The sequence below is a fragment of the Salvelinus alpinus genome, chromosome 11 (genome assembly GCF_045679555.1).
Source record: "Salvelinus alpinus chromosome 11, SLU_Salpinus.1, whole genome shotgun sequence".
Taxonomy (NCBI): domain Eukaryota; kingdom Metazoa; phylum Chordata; class Actinopteri; order Salmoniformes; family Salmonidae; genus Salvelinus; species Salvelinus alpinus.
This window is the reverse complement of record NC_092096.1, coordinates 46,031,330-46,046,126: the sequence shown is the minus strand read 5'-3', so window position 1 is coordinate 46,046,126 and position 14,797 is coordinate 46,031,330. Positions and strand designations below refer to the sequence as shown.

General features: G+C 41.3%; 1 protein-coding gene across 1 annotated transcript in view; it reads left to right on the top strand.

Moving 5' to 3' along the window:
• The first annotated feature begins 7,514 nt into the window (after positions 1 to 7,514).
• Positions 7,515 to 14,797, top strand: part of LOC139534250 (6-phosphofructo-2-kinase/fructose-2,6-bisphosphatase-like) — an 82,254-nt gene continuing 74,971 nt past the window's right edge. Inside the window, exons 1-2 of the mRNA XM_071333249.1 lie at positions 7,515 to 7,754; positions 8,179 to 8,304. Coding sequence (XP_071189350.1) covers positions 7,664 to 7,754; positions 8,179 to 8,304 — 217 coding nt within the window. The 5' untranslated portion in view covers positions 7,515 to 7,663. The remainder of the gene's footprint in view (positions 7,755 to 8,178; positions 8,305 to 14,797) is intronic.

Sequence of the window (14,797 nt, the reverse complement as noted above, 5' to 3'; positions counted from 1 at the left end):
GTTTAGTAGTTTCCAAGTTACAGGTTATTATTTCTTATTGGTTTTACCTGTATTTGATTACCATCTCTGTTCACCTGGTTGCATTGCTATTTAGGTTCCTCAGTTGGCCTGCATCCTTGCTTAGGTCTCAGGTTTGATTAGTGTGCTTGTGTGCTATTGCCTTGTTTTCTGTGAAGACCTTAGGAAAGGTTCTGGATTTACCCTTACCTCTGCTTGCTGTGTTTCTCTGCGCCTGGGTCCGAGTTCGTACTAGCATTATTGTCACAATAACGACAAAGTAAAAACATATTTTTTAGAATGTTTGCTAATTTATAGAAAATTTAATACAGAAATATATAATTTACATAAGTATTTACACCCCTAAGACAATACTTTGTAGAAATATTACAGACAATAACAGCATCTTGGGTATGTGTATGTATCACCTAATATGTACATCTGGATTTAGAGATTTTATTCCATTCTATATATTTATTAATTGAATGGTTCTCCCATCGATTGGTATCTTTGCTTTTGGATTGATAATGATTTAACGTTTAAAAATATACTGATGAGATAGTTAAAAAGGTACGATTTTATTTCTTTGGCTTATTTAAAAAAAACAGATCTTGCCTCTCCCTAAACAGCAGGAAGACAATGAACTGTCCTGCCCGTTCTTTACCATGGTGACACAATTTACCAGAATACAGCAGCCACTACTCTTAAACCGTTGAATGCCATCTACCATAGTGCCCTTCACTTTATCACAGGTGACAGTTTTTATACTCATCACTGCATCCTTTATCAAAAAGTTGGCTGATCCTCATTAATATCTTATAGATCAAATCACTATTCCCTTTTTGTTTACAAATCTCTACTACACAAGCTTCAACTTACCTAACTTCGTTGTTGAAGAAAAAAAAAAAGTGTTACAAAACCCATTCACAGGGTTATTTCAGTCTTAAGGTTCTTCGGGTCTCCACCGAAGTAGGTAAATCCACTTTTAGTTTTAATGTTAACACTGCTGGAACAATTTGCAGAACTCATTACAATTAGATGTTCTGGTGTCACTCGGGCAGTTTAGGGTGTTGATTGTGGATCTAGTCGCTGAGGAATGTAAGAGTTTTTCATAAATGTTGCGTTTTGTATTGATTGCTATTTTCTTTTACATTGTATTGGTTGTTGTATTGTTGTGATCAGCATACCCTTGAGAATGAGACCATGGTCTCAATGGGTTTTTCCTGAATAAATAAAAATAATAAATCAAATAAAAAAAATCTTCCTTTACAGCTTTCTCAAGCTCTGTTATTATGGGGAGCAGTGGTGAACATGAGTCTTTTCATAGATTTTCAAGGGGAAATTGAAGTCTGGGTCTGGGCTTTCCAGTGTTGCTTTGGCTGTATGTTTTGGGTCATTGTCCTGTTGGAACGTAAATCTTCGCCCCCAGTCTAAGGTCGTTTGCACTCTGAAGCAGGTTCTCATCAACTGTATTTGGCTCCATTCATTGTTCCCTCTGGCCTTACCAGTCTCCCAGTCCCTGCAGCTTTAAAGCATCCCCATAGCATGATGCTGGCAAAACCATGCTTCACGGATGGTATTAGACCAGTGATGAACTGTGCCTGGTTTTCTCCTGACATAGCGTTTTGCATTCAAGCCTTTTTCTCAGGAGTGGCTTCCATCTGGCCACTCTCCCATAAAGCCCAGATTGGTGAAGTGCTGTAAAGACTGTTGTCCTTCTGACAGGTTCGCCCATCTCAGCCAAGAAACTCTGTAGTTCTGTCAGAGTGGCCAGTTGGTTCTTGGTCACCTCCCTGACCAAGGTCCTTCTTGCCTGGTTGCTCAATTTGGTCAGACGGTCAGCTCCAGGCAGAGTACTGAGTAGGTGAGTCCCCCAAAAAAGTTTGAACACACCTACTCATTCAAGGGTTGATCTCTGCATGTGTAGGTCCCACCGTGAAGCATGGAGGAGGAGGTGTGATGGGTGGGGATGCTTTGCTGGTGACACTGTCAATGATTGATTTAGATTTCAAGGCACACTTAACCAGCATGGCTACCACAGAATTCTGCTGGGATATGCCATCCCATCTGGTTTGCGCTTAGTGGGACTATCATGTGTTTTTCAACAGGCCAATGACCCAATACACCTCCAGGCTGTGCTGCATCAGATGACCTGGCCTCCACAATCACCCGACCTCAACCCAATTGAGATGGTTTGTAATGAGTTGGACCCCAGATTGAAGGAAAAGCAGCCAACGAGTGCTCAGTGCATGTGGGAACTCCTTCAAAACTGTTGGAAAAGTATTCCAGGTGAAGCAAGTTGAGAGAATGGCAAGCGTGTGCAAAGCTGTCATGAAGGCAATATAAAATATATTTTGATTTGTTTAACACTTTTTTGGTTACTACATGATTTCATATCTGTTTTTTTATAGTTTTGATGTCTTCACTTTTATTCCACAATGTAGAAAATAGTAAAAATAAAGAAAAACCCTTGAATGACTAGGTGTGTCCAAACTTTTGACTGGTACTGTATAGTTACCAAATTATGAAAGACAAGAATTGTACTTTTGAATTCCGTGAAGTGAGTTTGGAAGAGGTGAAAAAAGAATTGTATGTCAACAATGACAAGCCACCGGGGTCAGACAACTTGGATGGAAAATGACTGAGGATAATAATAGCGGACAATATTGCCACTCCTATTTGCCATATCTTCAATCTAAGCCTACTAGAAAGTGTGTGCGCTCAGGCCTGGAGGGAAGCAAAAGTAATTCCGCTACTCAAGAATATTAAAGCCCCCTTTACTGGCTCAAATAACTAACCAATCAGCCTGTTACCAACCCTTAGTAAACTTTTGGAAACGCTATTTTACTGTAAACAAATTGACAGACTTTCAGCAAGCTTATAGGGAAGGACATTCTACAAGCACGGCAAATGACAGATGATTGGCTGAGAGAAATTGATGATAAAAAGATTGTAGGTGTAACGAAGATGTAGGGAGTCAGGTGCAGTTGGTGAGTTTAATAAGAGTAAACAAAGTGGAAATAGGAAGAAACGTAGCTTCTGAACATAAAACAATACTGACTACCAACAGGGGGAGTAATCAGGGAGGTGATGAAGTCCGTAATGAAGTGCGTAATGAAGGTTTCCAGGACCGGTGGTTAGTAGACCGGTGACATCCCTGGATTTACAGGGAAGGCAGAGGGGTGTCGTCGGGGACGGCATCAGCCAGGAGACTAGGAACCACCGACCTGAGAAGGGAAAAGTGAAAAGAGGGTGACATCCGGTAGTTAGTGGGAAGCTGGAATCGGTAAGTTACCTCATTGACCCTCTGGAGCACTTTGAATGGTCCCAAAAATCAGGAGCTCAGCTTCTGGGAGCGCAGGCGGAGCGGGAGCCAGACACGATCACCAAGATGGAAAATGTGATGTCCGGTGGCGGTCCACTGCGGTGGCGGTCCACCTGCTCCTTCTGATGGCGGATATCGCGTTGGATCCCCCTGTGAGCAGCGTCCCAAACTTCATCTGCGTGCCGGAACCACTCAGGGCCATTAGGGGCTTCGGTCTGGCTTGGGGTCCACGGTGTCAGGGCCGGCTGGTACCTCAGGACACACTGGAAGGGAGACAAGCCGGTGGAGGAGTGACGAAGTGAGTTCTGGGCTTACTCAGCCCAGGGAAGAAACCGGGCCCACTCCCTCTGCCGGTCCTGACAGTGACTGCTCAGGAATCTCCCCAGCTCCTGGCTTGTCCTCTCTACCTGCCCGTTGGACTAAGGCCGGTACCCGGATGTGTGGCTGAACGTTACCCGCAGCTTCTCCATGATGGATTTCCATAGTCGCAACGTGAATTGGGGACCACAGTCGGAGATGATGTCCTCCGGAAGGCCATAGTGCTGGAAGACCTGCTGGAACAATGCCTCGGCAACCTGGAGAGCGGTAGGGAGACCAGAGAGAGAGATCAAATGGCAAGATTTTGAGAATCTGTCCACAACAACCATAACAGCGATGAAACCATCAAACAGGGGAAATTCAGTAACAAAATCTATAGACAGATGAGACCAAGGCCACTGAGGCACGAAGAGGGGAAGGCGTTTCCCTGCTGGAGCGTGCCGGGGAAAATTGGTTTGAGCACATACAGAGCAGGAGTTACGTAGCGGGCGACGTCCTGTGACAAGGTGGGCCACCAGTACTTAACCTGTCTTAACCCCGTTCCGCTAGCGCAACCCCTCGCCAACAGCCAATGAAATTGCAGTGCGCCAAATTCAATCAACAGAAATCTCATAATTCAATTTTCTCAATCATACAAGTATTAGACACCATTTTAAAGATAGAATTCTCGTTAATCCAACCACAGTGTCCGATTTCAAAAAAGCTTTTCGGCAGAGGCAGAACACATCATTATGTTAGGTCAGCAACTAGTCACAGAAAGCATACAGCAATTTTCCAACCAAAGACAGGAGTCACAAAAAGCAGAAATATTGATAAAATGAATCACTAACCTTTGATATTCTTCATCAGATGACACTCCCAGGACAACATGTTACACAATACATGTATGTTTTGTTCGATCAAGTTCATATTTATATCCAAAAACCTCCGTTTACATTTGGCTTTGCCTCCAAAATATCATCAAATCACAGAAATACTCATAATAAACATCAATAAAAGATACAAGTGTTATTCACAGATTTAAAGATATACTTCTCCTTAATGCAACCGCTGTGTCAGATTTCAATAAAATTTTACGGAAAAAGCAAACCATACAATAATCTGAGTACGGCGCTCAGAGACCAACACAACCCAAGAAGATATCCGCCATGTTGGAGTCAACATAAGTCAGAAATAGCATTATAAATATTCACTTTCCTTTGATGATCTTCATCAGAATGCACTCCCAGGAATCCCAGTTCCACAATAAATGACTGATTTGTTCCATAAAGTCCATCATTTATGTCCAAATTCCTCCTTGTTCGCGCGTTCAGGACACAATCTAAACTCACGACGCGCGGGCAGGTCCAGGCAAAAGTTCAGACGAAAAGTCAAATTACAGTCCGTAGAAACATGTCAAACTAAGTATAGAATCAATCTTTAGGATGTTTTTAACATAAATCTTCAAGGAAGAATACCAGTTCCACAATAAATGTTTGATTTGTTCGATAAAGTCCATAATTTATGTCCAAATACCTCCTTTTTGTTTGCACGTTTAGCCCAGTAATCAAAATTCATGAGGCGCGATCACTAGGTGCAGACGAAAAGTCAAAAAGTTCCGTTACAGTCCGTAGAAACATGTCAAACGATGTATAGAATCAATCTTTAGGATGTTTTTAACATAAATCTTCAATAATGTTCCAACCGGAGAATTCTTTTGTCTTCAGAAATAAATATGATTGATTCTTGGAGAGCCTCCTGGATGTACTCCTCCATAGCCTTGGTTTCAGCCACCAACAAGGGGTAGAGTCACTTAGCAGGTCGATGGCACAGTCCCAGGGATGATGAAGAGCGAGACAGGTGGTGCGGGTCTTGGAGAAAACCTCCCGGAGATCCTGGTAAACCTCAGGGAAGTTGGCCTGGAGGACAACCACAGGACTTTCAACCGACATGGAACCACAGGGTAAGGGAAAGCAGGTCTTCCAATATCCGGGTGGCCAGGCTGTGATCTCCATCCTCGACCAGGAGATGGTGGGGTCATGGCGTTGGAGCCACAGGAGGCCAACTTTGTGTACAGGTGCCTGGATGATGAGGAAGGGGAGGTTTTCTTGGTGCAGGGGTCCCACAGTGATGGTGAGTGGTGCTGTGATGTGTGTGATTGTCCCAGATCCCAGTGGTCGGTAGTCCAGTGCTTGGACCGGAAATGGAGAGGAGAGCGGAAATGATGTTATATCCATATATGTCATCCTGCTAACTCCTCAGAAAGGGACACCCATGTTCTGGAATAGACCAAAGAGGTGTAACCATAGCAACAGTACATAGTAGGCCATAACACAGTTACAGGAATAACCAGTCGTGTCCAACCCCAGACAGGTGCATGTCTAATGGTGTCTAATGAGCCAGAGCACATATAGAGTGCGCTCGTTTTGTTGGCCCCTTCTGAAATAAATAATTGCCACATATGTACTGGAAAATTCACAATAGGACAAACTGGCATTGCTGATCTGGGCAGACTGCTGAATGGGCTGGGGTGCTGGCTCGCTGGGTTGACTCATGGTAGAAGATCCTCCGCTCTTTGGGAGTGACACCCTTTGAGGAAGATCTAGACATTGAAGATCACGGAGGACCTCATCCATAACCGTCCCCAGTTGAGCCAGCTGGTCATGGTTTTGGCAAAGTAGGTCCCCTTGTTCGCCGACCATCTTGGAGATGTCTCGGTTGGCTTATGCTTCCATTCTCTGAGGCAGTATTCTGTAACGAACATGCATGGAGTGAGGAAGCAGGTGCAGTCGGTGAGTTTAATAAGAACAAACAGAGCGCATACATGCACAAGCGTAGCGTCTGAACATAAAACAGAAACAATACTGCCTGATGAGTGACAACAACGGGGTGCTAGATAAAGGGGGAGTAATCAGGGAGGTGATGAAGGTTGCCAGGACCGGTGTTTAGTAGACCGGCAACGTCGCGCGCCGGCGGGAGGGAGCAGGAGTAGACGTGACAGTGTAGCTTTGGACATTATCAATCATAGTCTTTCCAAACAATCCAGTTTTTAAATTCCAACTAAGTATTTTCCAGCGGAGTCTTTTGACTAAGTGTAGTGACTACATTGTCCAATATAATACTAATACAATTTCCATTCTAGTCCTTTAGGCACAATGGAGAGTGGTGAAATGTTAGTCTTGACACATACAAATCCAATGTCCAGAGTTTGATTCAAGTTGAAAAATAATAATAAATATATTTGTTGCTCTTTTGGATACAGAAATGTATAGAATTCTATCAAAACGAATTCTGATCATTAAACGAAAGAAACAAACAGCATGGTAAACATGGTCTGGTATGGTCAAAAGACTGTGTGTTGCCATTCCAGTCACTCCCAGTAGGCCTTGGAGAATGTATGCCTTTTAACTGTGTTCTCCATTGGCCTGTAGAGGGGGTACACACACTTGACAGAGGATTAATGGCAAACACATACAACAGAAATGTATCATGAATTGGAAACATGCAAATATGATGGTGAAAATGTGGAGAATGTCACTTCATTTTGTGGAATGAGGCAAATAGAGAATTAAAGAATTGGAGAATTAGAGAATCAGACAATGACAGAATCAGATAATTAGCATCATGAGTAGACCTGACATTCCCACAACATTTGGTGACTGTTATAGTGGTCATGGTTGGGTAGCTCAGAGTGTTTGGCGAATATCTGTTCTACTCCTTCCAGTTCTATAAAGCCCTGGTACTTTATCTCCTCCCACTCGGGAAGTAGCCCATACATCTGTATAACCTCACACCATGTAACCCACTTGGAGAGGAGGAGCAAGTACCGATACCACACACACACACACACACACACACACACACACACACACACACACACACAGAGAGAGAGTTAGGCCGCTCCCATCATGAGGTGACCCACACAGACAGTTTCTCAAACTGTGTCACACACCTTGTCTCTCTCCAGGCTACTCTCTCTCTCTTTCTCCATCTTGCTCTCCTCCGTCTCTCTCTCGCTTACATACGGACACTGTTTTGTAAATCATGTCTCAGAGGCAGACCAAGCTAACTCAGAACCCTTTAGAGAAGATTTGGATTCCCTCCATGAGTAGCAAGCTGTACCGACGTCGAGGGTGTAAGTACACACATACACACAAATATACACATGGAAACAACAGACACACATACCGGTCGGTCTCTCTGTGGTTCATTACCTGTACAGGACAGGTTGGTGCTCGTAACCAACAGAACTTTAGTATTGTTTCAAATTGTGTGTTTGTGTGTGTGTGTGTGTTGGGGCCAGGGTATGACTTGCAGTATGGAACACTGTATCTCTCTGAGAGAGACCTAAGGGCCGTTCACCCCTAAGACCAAGGCCGTGTCTATGTGTGTCGTTGTGTGCGTACGTCTGTGCGTGTGTGTTATGTGATCTATCCATTTCTCTAAAATTGATGTGTGTGTGTGTTCTGTGATCTTTTAATAACTCCAATACATGTGTATGTGTGTGTCATGTCAGTTTTTAATCCATCTGTGTGTGTATGTTTGTGTGTGTTTTTCAGCGTCCGTTCCCCAGTTCACTAACTCTCCTACCATGATTGTGATGGTGGGGCTGCCTGCTAGAGGGAAGACCTACATCTCCAAGAAGTTAACCAGATACCTCAACTGGATAGGAGTTCCCACTAAAGGTACCACACACACACACAAAATTAACTAGATACCTCAACTGGATAGGAGTTCCAACAAAAGGTGCCACAACACAATACAAGAAGTTAACCAGATACCTCAACTGGATAGGAATTCCAACTAAAGGTATCTCAACACAACACATCACAACCCAATACCACACAGCACAGCACGTTAACCTCTCTGGGATATGTGGGACGGTAGCGTCCCACCTGGCCAACATCCAGTGAAAATGCAGAGCGCCAAATTCAAATAAATTTCCATAAAAATTTTACTTTCATGAAATCACACATTCAATAGACCAAATTAAAGCTACACTTGTTGTGAATCCGGCCAACGTGTCAGATTTCAAAAACACTTTACGGCGAAAGCAAACAATGCTATTATCTGAGGATAGCACCCCAGCTAACAATCACAGACCATCATATTTCAACCCTCCCGGCGTGACACAAAACGCAGAAATAAAGATTAAATTCATGCCCTACCTTTGACGAGCTTCTTCTGTTGGCACTACAATATGTCCCATAAACATCACAAATGGTCCTTTTGTTCGATTAATTCCGTCGATATATATCCAAAATGTCCATTTATTTGTGCATTTGATCCAGAAAAACACCGGTTCCAACTTGCACAACGTGACTACTGTCACGCCCTGATCTTTGTTTTCTTTATTATTTTGGTTAGGTCAGGGTGTGACATGGGGGATGTATGTGTTTTTTCTTGTCTATGGGTTTTGTATGTTTATGGGTTGTTAACTTGTCTAGGTGTTTGTATGTCTATGGTTGCCTAGATTGGTTCTCAATTAGAGGCAGCTGTTTATTGTTGTCTCTGATTGGGAACCATATTTAGGCAGCCATATTCCGTTGGGTATTTCGTGGGTTATTGTCTATGTGTAAGTTGCCTGTGTCTGCACTTATTGATTATATAGCGTTACGTTCATTTGTTATTTTGATAGTGTGTTTAGTGTTCTTCGTTTCGGTAAATAAATAAGAAGAATGTATTTATATCACGCTGCGCCTTGGTCCTCCTCTCTTCCACCATACGACAAACGTGACAACTACAAAATATCTCAAAAGTTACCTGTAAGCTTTGTCCAAACATTTCAAACTACTTTTGTAATACAACTTTAGGTATTTTTTAACGTAAATAATCGATAAAATTGAAGATGATCTGTGTTCAATACCGGAGGAAAACAATGTGTAGCAAGCTTTCTGGTTACACGCCTCTAACAAACAGTACACTTCACTGGAGCCTCATTCTGAACATGGCTACTTCTTCATTTCTCAAAGGAAAAACCTCAACCAATTTCTAAAGACTGTTGACATCCAGTGGAAGCGATAGGAACTGCAGGAAGGTCCCTTAGAAATCTGGATTCCCAATGAAAACCTTATTGAAAAGAGAGTGACCTAAAAAAGTTTGTCCTCGGGGCTTTGCCTGCCAAATAAGTTCTGTTATAGTCACAGACATGACTCAAACAGTTTTAGAACCTTCAGAGTGTTTTCTATCCAATACTAATAATAATATGCATATATTAGCATATGGGACTGAGTAGGAGGCAGTTTTACTCTGGTCACGCTTTTCATCCAAACGTGAAAATGCTGCCCCCTATCCTAGAGAAGTTAACCAAATACCTCAACGGGATAGGAGTTCCAATTAAAAGGTACCACAACACAACAAAACACAATACCACATAACACAACACAAGAAGTTAACCCAGATACATCAACTGGATAGGATTTCCAACAAAAGGTACCGCTACACAACACAACACAATTTATGTCCAAATGGCATATATAAATATTGAAAGTATATGATATGATCATAGGAAGTCGGCTTCCGAACGCAAAAGTCAGTGAACCATGTGCAAATGGCATTTATAATGTCGAGATGGCCTATATACTCACCAAATTATATATATATATATATCACTATGTTAAACCCTGAATTAACCTAGAAGGTCTATTTGTCATGTTTGATCACAGGAAGTCAGAATTTCCATGTCCATTTCATAATAGGAAGTCCTTATGGATATACGTACATTGTCAATAGATACTGTCAACTTGCAGAAGAGCATGTTCACACTGACAATATAGCATATGTGTAACGGACACTGTTCAATATATTGGCAATGGACACTCCAACTGCAGTATAACATGTTAAGATGGGCAATGTATTATGTGTATTGGACACTGTCCTTTAGCAATACATTACAATGGGAATTTACCGTCACATATTAGACATGCTCTAATATATTTCTGAAATGCCTAATTGCTCGTTGAACTCGGGACGGCCTAGCAGTGACAGTGGTTCCTCTCCATCGCTCGTTGGTGTTGATTTCAGCCTGCCCATTAGTTGATGGTAAATTCCTAATTAAATGTATTTGAAATGTACACTGTCCATTAGCAATACTTTACTATGGGCATTTACCATGGTGTTGGTGTTGATTTCAGCCTGTCCATTTGGTGATGGTAAATCACTGTTAAAACTTTTTGGAAATAGACAATGCCCCTAAGACCCGAATTTAAGAGTAAATACATATCCTCCTTGGTTACACCCTTGTACAGAATCCTGAGTTTAAAGTCTTTACTTCTTAAGGCTAGGAACCCTTAGCCAACATCCGCTGAAATGGCAGAGGGCAAAATTCGAAAATATTTTTGGGGAATATTTAACTTTCATACATTCACAAGCGCAATACACCAAATTAAAGCTTAACTTCTTGTTAACTTCTCACGATTCACCATCCCGGATCCGGGAGCATCCTCATCAGTAAAAAAGCTGACTAGCATAGCCTAGCATAGCGCCACAAGTAAATACTAGCATATAAATATCATGAAATCACAAGTCCAAGACACCAAATGAAAGATACACATCTTGTGAATCCAGCCATCATTTCCGATTTTTAAAATATTTTACAGCGAAAACACAATATGTATTTCTATTAGCTAACCACAATAGCAAAAGACTCAACCGCATATTTTCACAATTTTTTACCGCATAGGTAGCTATCACAAATTCGACCAAATAGAGATATAATTAGTCACTAACCAAGAAACAACTTCATCAGATGACAGTCTTATAACATGTTATACAATAAATCTATGTTTTGTTCGAAAAATTTGCATATTTCAGGTATAAATCATAGTTTTACATTGCAGCTACAATCACAAATGTCACCAAAGCAGCTAGAATAACTACAGAGAGCAACGTGAAATACCTAAATACTCATCATAAAACATTTATGAAAAATACATGGTGTACAGCAAATGAAAGACAAACATCTTGTGATCCCAGCCAATATTTCAGATTTTTTAAGTGTTTTACAGCGAAAACACAATATAGCATTATATTAGCTTACTACAATAGCCAACCACACAACCGCATTCATTCACCGCAAAGGCAGAAATAGAGATAAAATTGATCACTAACCTTTTTTAGCGATCGCAAAAAAACAGCAAAAGATATAAAATGATTCACTAACCTTGACAAACTTCATCAGATGACAGTCCTATAACATCATGTTACACAATACATATATGTTTTGTTCGAAAATGTGCATATTTAGCGGTACAAATCGTGGTTTTACAATGTGAATACGTAGTCAAAATGCACAAAATTGTCCGGAGAAATCTTGGACAGTCACCTAATCTAATCAAATAACTCATCATAAACTTTACTAAAAAATACATGTTGGACAGCAAATGAAAGATACACTAGTTCTTAATGCAACCGCTGTGTTAGATTTTTAAAAATGACTTTAGTACGACATACAGCTTACGTTATAGCGAGACAGCGCCCAAAATAAGGGCGGAAAATATGACTAAACATTTTCAACAGAAATACGAAATAACATCATAAATGGTTCCTACTTTTGCTGAGCTTCCATCAGAATCTTGTACAAGGAGTCCTTTGTTCAGAATAATCGTTGTTTGGTTTTAGAAAGTCCTCTTCTCCTGTCGAATTAGCAAACATAGCTAGCCATGTGGCGCAAACGTGCCCAACTTCACATAACGCAAAGAAAAGAAAATTCCGAAAATCGCAATAAACGTTCAATAAACTGATATAACTCGGTTTAAAAAAACTACTTTATGATGTTTTTATCACATATATCAAATAAAATCAGAGCCGGAGATATCTAACGTCTATACCGAAAGCTTTTCAGAACGCAATCTGGGGTTCCTTCTCGCGCCTTCCAAGACAATGAAAATTCCAGACACGGCATTCCAAAAGCTCTTGTTCGGCCTCAGATCAAGCTAGACACCCCATTCCACCTCTCACTGCCTGTTGACATCTAGTGGAAGGCGTATGCAGTGCATGTAGATCCATAGATGTCAGGCAAATTAATAGGAAGGCCCTGGAACAGAGCCTCGATTTCAGATTTTTCACCTCCTGACTGGAAGTTTGCTGCAAAATGAGTTCTGTTTTACTCACAGATATAATTCAAACGGTTTTAGAAACTAGAGAGTGGTTTCTATCCAATAGTAATAATAATATACATATTGTACGAGCAAGAATTGAGTACATGGCAGTTTAATTTGGGCACGATTTTTTACAAAGTGAAAATAGCACCCCCCCTATTGACAAAAGGTTTAATCTAGCCATCGTGTCTGATTTCAAAAAGGCTTTACAGAGAAAGCACACCATTCGATTATGTTAGGTCAGCGCCAAGTCAAGGAAAAACACAGCAATTTTTCCAGCCAAAGAGAGGAGTCACAAAAAGCAGAAATAGAGATAAAATTGATCACTAACCTTTGATGATCTTCATCAGATGACACTCATAGGACTTCATGTTACACAATACATGTATGTTTTGTTCGATAAAGTTTATATTTATATCCAACAATCTCAGTTTACATTGGCACGTTATGTTCAGTAATGTTTTGCTTCCAAAACATCCGGTGATTTTGCAGAGACCCATATCAATTTACAGAAATACTCATAATAAACTTTGATAAAGGACATAAGTGTTATGCATGGAATTATAGATAAACTTATCCTTAAGGTCGCTGCTCAGGTTCCAAATGACCTATCGAACCAAAACTCGTTATCTGGGGTCGCCTCAGCTAGACCTACACATAATGTCAGAACTGGACCCGCAGCTGGAACGTAACTATGTGTTTTAACTTTTTATTATGGTTTTAACAGAAGGCGCTGTGATTTTTGGGCCGGCTCTGAAATATGTGATAGTTGGCTTCTAAACGAGTTGGACAAAGTGGGTTTGGTGTCAGTATGTATCAGTTTGGTGTAAGTATGCCATCTTATTGACTGATGGATGGCTGACTTAATTGTCTGACTGTCCATTTCCAATAAGTTTAAAAAGTGATTTACCATCCCCAAATGGACAGAATGAAATCAACACTGAAAGTGTTGGCAAATGGCATCACCGTGGTCTCTAGGTTGTGCCGAGTTCAACAAGGTGCCCCACTTGACCGTAGCTCACTCGGTCTGACCGCAGCGACCGTGCAAATTGTAGGCCCGGAATGAAGCCTGACTAGTAGTTATTTAGACATGCTTTTGACATATTATGGCCTCTGGGTCACACAGAGACACGCCATTTTGACCGGTATCATCGGGGGGAGGTTGGGGTGGATAAGCCACAGAGTTATTCTAGCTGCGCTTGCCGGTTCATATAGTTTGACACATGCAAGTTTCTCCCTAAGGATAACATGGGTTTACAGGTTATGCTCTAACTCTGCTTCTGTGCAGGCATTTTTCAAAATGTATTTTCCACGTGTTCAGGGTCACCTGTACCTCTACAGATAAACATGAAAAGATTGAATGGTCCCCTTCATATCCTAAAGGGGAAAAATGAACTTTACCATCAAATAGGGCTGAAATCAACAAATGGTCAGGCTAAAATCATCACTGAAAGGGAAACAAATGGCATAGGCTCTAGGCCGTGCCGAGTTCAACGAGGTGCCCCACTTGACCGTAGCTCACGGTCAGACTTAAATTTGAGGTGCTTTTGGGTGACAGAGGTAGAACCGTTGAGGTTAGAAACACAATTCAACCTTAGGAACATTCCTAAGTTCCTCCCGGTCTGCGCAAGACTACCCCTGACCATGTGGAATTAACCCTTAACAGTGAAAACAGGGAGTTTTTCTTCTAACAGTTGACACTGACATCTCTCCCCATAGGAATACATTGCCTGCTGCCATAACTTCAACCTGATGACTATGTGGGTTAAGGTTGCCATATCAATCTGTCTTGAATTACAATCCATCAAGCCACTATAAGGATTAGATGTGTCGATTTTAAACTTCCTGGAGTAACCGGAAGTTGATAAAATTACCCTAAAAAGATATATTTAAATCTCTACAGTTAGTGAAAACACCGCATTCAACCCTCTGTAAATAAGTCAGTTTTTAATATAACAGCTGTGTCAGATTTCAAAAAAGCTTTACGGAAAAAGCACATTACAGAAATAGCATTATAAATATTCACTTCCCTTTGATGATCTTCATCAGAATGCACTCCCAGGAATCCCAGTTCCACAAT